This window comes from Oncorhynchus keta, chromosome 14 (genome assembly GCF_023373465.1).
Source record: "Oncorhynchus keta strain PuntledgeMale-10-30-2019 chromosome 14, Oket_V2, whole genome shotgun sequence".
NCBI lineage: Eukaryota > Metazoa > Chordata > Actinopteri > Salmoniformes > Salmonidae > Oncorhynchus > Oncorhynchus keta.
In genome coordinates, this window is record NC_068434.1 from 74,936,887 (window position 1) to 74,945,884 (window position 8,998).

General features: G+C 40.5%; 1 protein-coding gene across 15 annotated transcripts in view; it reads left to right on the forward strand.

Annotated features, from left to right (window-relative positions):
• LOC118373071 (transcription factor SOX-6-like) overlaps positions 1–7,706 on the forward strand; it is a 227,102-nt gene extending 219,396 nt beyond the window's left edge. For 14 of the 15 annotated variants that reach the window (XM_052462572.1, XM_052462570.1, XM_052462575.1 and 11 more), the window contains 2 exons: positions 674–890; positions 1,991–7,706. In XM_052462572.1, the coding sequence (XP_052318532.1) occupies positions 674–890; positions 1,991–2,303 (530 nt within the window). In that variant the 3' untranslated portion in view covers positions 2,304–7,706. The remainder of the gene's footprint in view (positions 1–673; positions 891–1,990) is intronic. The other variant, XM_052462580.1, reaches the window with a different exon arrangement.
• The last annotated feature ends 1,292 nt before the right edge of the window (positions 7,707–8,998 follow it).

Consider the following 8,998-nt stretch of genomic DNA (forward strand, 5'->3'; position numbering starts at 1 on the left):
TCAGGTTTTTCCAACTGCAAATTTGATTCAGACAGGGTATAACTTAAAACCTTTGTAACAGTTTTAATATCTTAATGACTTTTATGCTCATTTAGGTGTGTTTAATTAATCTAGTGTGCTCTGTGCCCGCTGAAGCCCACTGTGGTTAATACCTGTCTATGTGGACATAAACATTTGTAGCCCGGTACCAGTGGGAGTGGGGGGTGAGGCGGGGGGTGGCGTGTTGTCTGATTCGCCACAGTGGCTCAATCAGCCCTGGCTTACAGACGGATTTACCGCCATGTCACTGCCGTCAGTGTTTGTCATGAAAAATGACAGTGGTTAAATGGGTCTCGTCCCCACTGCACTGAGAGTCAATAGATCACAGCTTTTAAAAGTGGCGTCACCCAGGTAGGAGCAGGACACACTAGAGATCAGCTAGAGACTATTTACAGGCCTGGTGTAGTTCCTGTTAACTCACCCACATCCCAGCCACTGGCTTTATGGGTTTACATGGTTACTACAGAGACCACAAAATAATATACTGTATCTACAATGGAATCTCCTATTTGCATTGATATATCTATTGAGTCTTATTAACTAATTATTCCAAAGTCCTTTTTACACCTCTGTAGTGAAAATGTACGTTCAAAGTGTATGTTTTACTGATATCTGTGTGTCTGCTGTGTTACAGGCTCTCGCTGGAAGTCTATGACCAACCAGGAGAAGCAGCCGTTCTATGAGGAACAGGCCCGTCTCAGTAAGATCCACCTGGAGAAGTACCCCAACTACAAGTACAAGCCCCGGCCCAAGAGGACCTGCATCATCGACGGGAAGAAGCTCCGCATCGGCGAGTACAAGCAGATGATGCGCTCGCGACGGCAAGAGATGAGGCAGTTCTTCACTGTGGGGTAGGTGCACAGTGAAGAACGCCAGGCTTAGAGCACAGGCGCGACACACACACGTAGACACACAGCTAAATGACTATTCTGAAATCAGTTGGCCTTTTGCCTGAGAACAGACTCTCTCTTCACTGTGCTTACACTAAAGATTGTTGTAGTGTGTCTGTAACTTGTCACACTAAGCCCCTGACCTTCGAATCAACCCATTTCATCAACCCATTAAATCATGTATGTTATACAGCCCTCAGAATAGATGAATAACGTTTCAACTACTTTCCCTTTTCCGTAAAAAGAAAACGTGTTGTTTTTTTCTCCACGTGTCGTGATGACGGTGGTGATAGTTCGTCGTACGCAATTTCCAACCGGTTTGCGGAACATTAATGAAACCCCAAGTCAAACACATTTCCTCATCCACTTTACTGTCAAGTGTTTTTTAATAGTAGTGATTTATCAATTTGAGACAATAGCCGACTGCAATAGCAGAGAAAGAGATGCCGACAGTATTACAGGATATAAAGCATAAGTAGAGGTTTACAGAGGCCTGGAGGGCAGCTGTCTGAAGCTTAACTTCCCAGTTTACTGCGTGTGGTCAGTAAGGAGAAGGCTTCTCCAGGTGTTCCCTCATCACCCGTAAGCTATACGATCACTGGAGTATCAATCACTGCTAAAACACCAGATGAGAGAGAGAGAGAGAGAAAGAGAGAGCGCACTAACCACCAATCGGCTTTATGTTACCAATAAACTGGGTGCCGTTTCAGAACGACTCAGAACGGTGCTTTCTGGACAACTGTTCTCCCAAATCATTTTCACAGAACCATTGGCTGAGAACACACCTCTGTGGAGAACAGTTAATCCAGCTAGCTCTCTCAGTTTAAGTGCTGAAGTGGAGGTGTCTTTAGGGTTGTCTTGAGCAGCACACACACTGTCAGCATTCTTTCCATTTGCTCATCCCATGTGATTCTAATTGTTTTCCTTTATATATATTTGAAGTAAAGCCTTTTTACTTCAAATAACACATAACTGATATTGTTAAGATAATTAAGTCTGGATTATACAAACTTGCCTAATAGTCTCTCTCTCTCTCACTGTCCTTCGTTTTCTCTCTACAGGCAACAACCGCAGATCCCCATCAGCACCAGCGCCGGCGTGGTCTACCCTGGGGCCATAACCATGGCAACGACCACACCCTCCCCTCACATGACGTCGGAGTGCTCCAGCGCCTCAGCAAGCCCGGAGCCGGCCATTCCCGTCATCCAGAGCACCTACAACATGAAGATAGAGCCCAGTGCCATGTTAACCAACGTCCCCATCATCAACGGAGAGGTAGATGAGATGGACATGTACGAGGACTTTGACGAGGAGCCCAAATCGGACTACAGCAGTGAGACTGAGACACTGGAGCCCATCGTCAGCGCCAACTGAGGCCTCTCAACACACGAGCCGAGACATACACACATTCGTACTGGAGAACCATCCCCAGGGCGGAAGACTGACTGAAGGAGGAGAAACAGAAGAACAAAAAAATACAGAAGAAAAATAAATGGTTGTGTTGATGCATCATTTAGGAGCCTGCATGCATATGTGGCTCCATCAGAATCAACAGCTAAAGGTCTTAAATGTTTCTTACAGTGTGTGAAGCAGTTTGGTTTAGTTCCTTTTGTTGTTTATTATCTCATCGTTTATTTTTTGTGTTTTCTTCATGGACATTTACACAATTAGGTTATTGCCCATACAACTTTGAATGACAGGACTTGAAATGTAACGTTTGATATGAATCCATAATTCTTACAGTCTTACTTTTTTTCTTATGATATATATATATTATTTTTTTCTCTTCAGTTAAATGCTTTTAATAGATTTCATTACTGTTTTTGATGGGAGTTATATATTCTCACTCAGGTATGCTGTGCCAGCCAACAGCTTGTGAATGTTTTAAATACCAATTTATTTGAAACTATTTAGAAAACAAAATATTTGGAAATTCCTATTAACTAAAAACAAACAAACAGAACAATTCCACAATTCTGAGACATAATCAGACTCCCTTATTATTAATTGTATTAGTATTATCATTATTATAATTATTATTGGTATTATTAACATACTGTACAATTTTGTGCAGATGTGCCAAACGTTTCAAGGTTTTTTTCTTTTGTCTTAAATCATTTGTTTGAGTCTCGAGGGAGAGACTCGAGTCTTAGACAATCTCTTAATATCTTAGTGCGGCTTCAAAATCCAGTTTCTTTATATACCTTCTATATTGAAACACTCAGGAATCTGGAGACGGTGTGCTGTGTCTAGGGCAGGAACAGGAAGTGATGCCATAGCTTCAGGTGTGGTTGTTCATAATGGCAGCTGTTCTCCATGGAGACCAATGCGGTGACCAACAGGCCCTTCTCTCCATGTCCCTCTCCAGCTCATGTCACCAGCCCAGTCTAACACAGAGCACTATAACACTCCCCTCACACTCTCTGCTCATTCTTCAACTCAGTCTTACCAAGTTCTTAATCAGAGTGATTGTAATCAGGCCAGAATTCCAAGGGGCCAAAGGCATCCAATCTGTGGGATTGGAAAGGCAGCGAAAGGCAGCTTTGGGGGCATTATAATCACAAATTGCTGTTTTACAATGTGTAGCTACAGTACGTTTGGTTAAACACTTTAGCCCCTACTGGGGCGGCAAGTTTTAAAGTCTTTGGTCTTTTTTTTTGTTGTTAAATCTGAAGTATTTTTTGGACATTGTAAATCTTAAATTGACACGGGAAGGTCTTAAAGCAGAGTTAACTACTGCAGCAGTCTTAAGAGAAGAGGCAGTGTGTGAGGGAATAACATCGTGCTTTTATTAAAGGAGGGTTACAGACAAGGTATTACATTCTAACGAGTCATATTAAACACAACAGTATTTCATAAGCCATACCAGAGCTGTGATGGTGATTCTCTACATTCATGCACTTAGATATTAACACTTACTACTTCATTTTTCAACTGAGTTAATATGTTATATTGAACAAAATGTTTGTTGTTTTATAATGGCCAGTTGCCTATTTTACATAAAGATAAATGTAAGTATTTTAGAGCAATTGAAATTACACTTCTGTATTTTATTTACATACAGGCAATGAGTATGAAATATAACACAATCAATCAGCTCTTAATCTTGTAACAATCAGTCACAAACTGAAAGTCCTTTACCTCTTGAATGGTCCTTTTACCAGTTGAACAGATCCCAGGTTGTTACCTATGGAGAAACAGCTAGAGATGGCCAGCAGTCAAGGCCTTACTGTCCATAATGTAGCCCTCCTACAGGCCAGAAGGACTAAGTGCCTCCCTCTCTGCCCTGCCCTGTCTCGACCCCTTCCCATGGCAACCCCCACACCCAGGGGGTGCCATCTGGCTCAGAGTGGCAGGCAGCGCTATGCTGGAGAGAGGCGAGAGGGGGAACAATAAGGACGGGGCACGTAGCGCTTATTGTGCTCTCCATCAAAGCACAGACAGTGAGGCCTCTGCCCTGGCTCCCGCCCTGGCCCAGCCACTAGGCGCTGGCGAGCAGATGGAACAAGTACATCAAGCTGTGGGGGATTACTAAAATGACTGACGAGTGGGTATCATCTCAAATGCAGCATTATTAATGCATGAGCCCGGCTATTCTCCTCCGTGCCCTTGAACCTGTCCATTTCAGACCAAGCCCAGAGGTTTAAAATGATCTAAATGGCTGGTCACCAGCGCTGGCTGTCTACATGGCCAGGACTCCCTCCTACTGCTGGTCACTGCATTACTCTCCCAGGTCTAATTGATACAGATGGCTCTTTAATACTTAAAATTTTACTCGGCCCATTCAGAGCTGGCTTTTATTGTGTTGTGTCTACGTTTGAAGTATTTATCTTAAGTCTTAGAAGTTTTTAAGCACCTCATTATTAATTTCCATTTCAGTTTCTTTTTCTTTTTTTGGTTGGTTGGTTTCTTTGTTGCTATTGTTGTTTTAAGGTACAATGCTTTTTTCTAGGATTTCCTCCCAAACACAAACCTAAACGGATTTCCCTCCAGGTCCACAAGTCTAGGTTTTTAAGCTGTTACTTCTGTTTTCTGGTTGATTGGTTGATTTGTACATATTTCTACGTCCATGCCAAACCAATTCAGTGGGCTGGTAGTTAAAAAAGGACTGTTGATAGGACTGAAACTTGACTGCGCTTGTATAACAAACAAAAAAAACAAAAAAAACAATGAACTTATATCTCGCAAGGAGACAATGTTTCATAAGTGTTATAAGCACTGGATATAAATTGTATTTTTATCAATTCTGACTAATGTGAAGCTGTTGTACCAGAAAAAAACCTGAATGAACAAAAGTCCCGATGAGTTGGACTCGTGGGCTCATTCTCACAGTTACCAGATTTGAATCATTTTTCAGTCGTCTTGTTTTGTTTATTTATGCAAAGACATGTGTAGTGAATGAACACTTTGTCTAAGCTCCAGGGCCACCAAGGGGAGAGAGACAGCGCGCGAGAAAGACTGAGCAGTAAACTCAACAGAAGGCTTGCATAGTAACTGGTTAGCTGAGAAACACCGGATTTCAGACACGCATTTTATTGGTCACATATGTTTTGTTTTGTATATTGTATTTGAAGCTATATAGTGAGAATATACATTTTATTGTATTTATTAGCCTCTGTTGGCTCTAAAATTGTCAGTAGAACATAATGAAAGGACAATCAGAGAAAAAAATATATGTTTAATGAATTGGAGCTTCATTTTTCAGTAAATTCACCATTTCATTATAGATTTTATTGTAAATACAACATAGGAAATAGAATTATATTTTTGTTCATAAGTACTTAGTGAAGTATAAGTTATGTATTTGGCTGTTCTTTTTTTCTTCCTTTTTTACATCACTGTATGTTGATCCATGTTCTTAAAACTGACAAGTCACTGTAAGTCATGTAGATTCTGATTATTTCTCCCAGTTGAAGAGAGCAGTATTGGACGGTTGAAGAGAACATTATTGGACGGTTGAAGAGAACAGTATTGGACAGTATTGGACGGAGCTGTAGCTGAGATAGACAGACAGGCCCCTTCTTGCTAGCGTTTCAATGACCTCCCTCAGACAATTCAAGGAGCCAATCAAAACCCAAGCCGTACTCCTTAGCCTTAGACATTAAGGACAAACATTATTTTTATAAATAACTTCATTTGTATCTAATTACATGCAAAGTCGGTACAAATAAAGTACTCTGTATCTTTCATAGGGACAGTGCTAAAATTCATCTGAACAACAAGCAGTTAAGATGCATATGTTTTTATTATACAACTTGCGTTTGCAATCATGACTCAATCCTAGCGACATACCTTATCACTTGTGTTTTGTGTTTTTCACAGCCCTCAGTGGTTATACTGTTATGTGCCAAATTTGAACGGAGGGGTTGACAGTAGCATAAATGAATAGCTACATTTTAATTGCACATCTGCATGCATTTGTTACATTTAAAATTAGAATGACCCAAGAGGATTTTATTCATTGGCAATTTTACACAAGTTCTTGGGGAGCTGAAATTGAAGGGAGTGTGCAAATATTTATTAGTTTTAACGTGGCACAATGCAGAGCCACTAGTGTGTATTCTAGGCCTATACTCTTTTTGTCCTTTTCTATGTGTTGCTGACCTTTTTAAAGGTAGCCCATCCAGCCATCAGCAAAGTGTAGTCATGACCTTTTCTATTAATCCATCTGTCTCTCAGCCATGTAAATGCGAACAAAATTCAACAATTGAAGACAAAGCTTGTATGCTGTTTCAATAACTTAACTTAACTGTAATTATTTTTTTTCTGTCATGTGATGTATATGGTGGGAATGTTCTCTGTGTTAATTTAATTAGCACAATTCACTGACATGCTGGACTGACATGCTAGCTGCTGTTCAGGAGTGTAACATTTGCTGTTGGGGACAACTTATACAGTTGTCAATGGTACTTTGCTTTCTAGATTCATTTTTTGTCTCTCAAGCAACACTGTGTGTGGCTCTTCTGTCGCTGGGGCTGTTGCTGTTTTGAAACCGCTGGCAGACTGATACAGTTTTCTGCGTAGAAATCAACTTCTTGGCAGGTACCTAGGCCCATGGCAGGTATTGTTTGGGCGTAACTAGAGAAAATGAAATAGTGTCTGTTGCTGCTTTGAAAAAAAGTTTTAATTTTGAAAATGTAAATAGTTTATCATAATATCTTGTACAGTCCAGTGTAAAGTTTTTAATTGAACTTAAAAAAAGGTTGCCATCACATTTGTGTTCACTTTCTTCTTCATACAGTACAAAAGGACAGCTACGTGCTGAGGATATTATTGTTCAAATAAAAAAGGAAAAGGTACTAAAATATTTTATTTTGCTTGGCTTCAAAATGTAAACCAGCAAGTCTTTGGTTTCCATGTGCAGTATTGACGTGAGGTAAACTTAAGGTGAAATAATTCTACAGTGGTATGTATTGGAGACCAGTCTCCTCTGTGTTGGTAGTATTAATACACTATATCAAATAAAATACACCAGATGACTGACACATTTGGGTGTATCTAGGCACCTTAGTAATGTGTGCAAATATCTAGGCTGTGTTCCCCACAGGATGCATTCAGGCATATTGTAATGTAACATCATCTTTCTGTATGTACTCAATCCATTGATGTAACAAGGCAGGAGTGGGTTGTTTAACTGCCTGTTTAAGCTCATTTACCTCAAGAGTTTCCTCCTTTTGCGTAAAAGAGTAAGAAATTGTGTGACAAAGTCTCACCATCACTCCCATCTTTTGTACTGCTGTTGACACTTACAAATTAAAGAGACATTTTGTTTTAAGATCCGAGTCTCTATTTTGTTGTTGTTGTGCGTTGATTGTCCATTGATTTCTCGTGCAAAAACTACATTGATTTCTCATGATACCTTTCAACATTTTATTTTCTACTGCAGTGTGGGATTGCATTTTTTAAGGACAATTATTTACCTAAGGTGGCCCATAAGTCATAGTTTATCATTAGAATGAGTGCCACAAAATGATTTTCACATGAACTTATGGTAGAGATTAGATTATAGTTTGGTGTCCATATTCAGACATCCTCAACCTGATGCCTAAAATATCATGTTACTCAAACAAAGCAATACATTTATGTTAATTACCTTTCATCTCAAGACAATGATGTTGTTTTCTGAAACCGTGCAGCATCCCAGCCCTTCCGCCCAATGAGAAGAGACCATTAGGGAGACAGAGAAAGCATGCAGTAAAGGTGTGTAGAGGACCTGTGACCTATCGCACAGGTAGACATTCAGAGGGCAAGGCCCAGTGTGTGTGCTCCTGCAGCCAGACACAGACAGGTTTATGTGCCAAGCAGGGCCAGAGGAAAGGTCAGGCAGAGAGCGATCAACTCAAACGACGTGTGGTCATTCATCTCCTTGGATCCCTGCCATCTATGGCTCATCATCATCTTGCTAGGCCTAGGGTTGAGGGTAACAAGATGGAGTCATTTTTAGGCAAGGTTTCAGGAAACAACAGCTTTTCAGAGGTGTTTGATTCCAAGACAATTAACAACACTGTGGTCTTATATTTATTTTGAGATGACGTTTTTGATATACACTACAGTTGTCATTGTTTCAAGTTGATATACACCTGCAGTCATTTCTCTGCTGCCATAAACAGTCTCTCTTTCCATTCACAAAACAACTATTTGCAGTTATGGTGAGTGATATATCAGGGCTGTAAATAAAACACATATCCATGGTGTATACGGTTCAGCAGGGAGGAAAGCTGCTTTTCCTTTCTCCAAACCTCTGTTTGCTGGAGTAAAATAATATATACAAATAAATGTTCTGGAGCAGGAGCCATTTCCAAACATTTTAAAAAACCATTTAAGTGTCTTTTGTTTTCTTCATCAATCTTTTTTTGTATTTTACCAGTGTGCTGCCTGTGAGCTGTCTTCCTGTGAGCTGTCTTCCTGTGAGCTGTCTTCCTGAGAGCTGTCTTCCTGTGAGCTGTCTTCCTGAGAGCTGTCTTCCTGTGAGCTGTCTTCCTGAGAGCTGTCTTCCTGTGAGCTGCCTTCCTGAGAGCTGTCTTCCTGTGAGCTGTCTTCCTGTGAGCTGTCTTCCTGAGAGCGTAAAA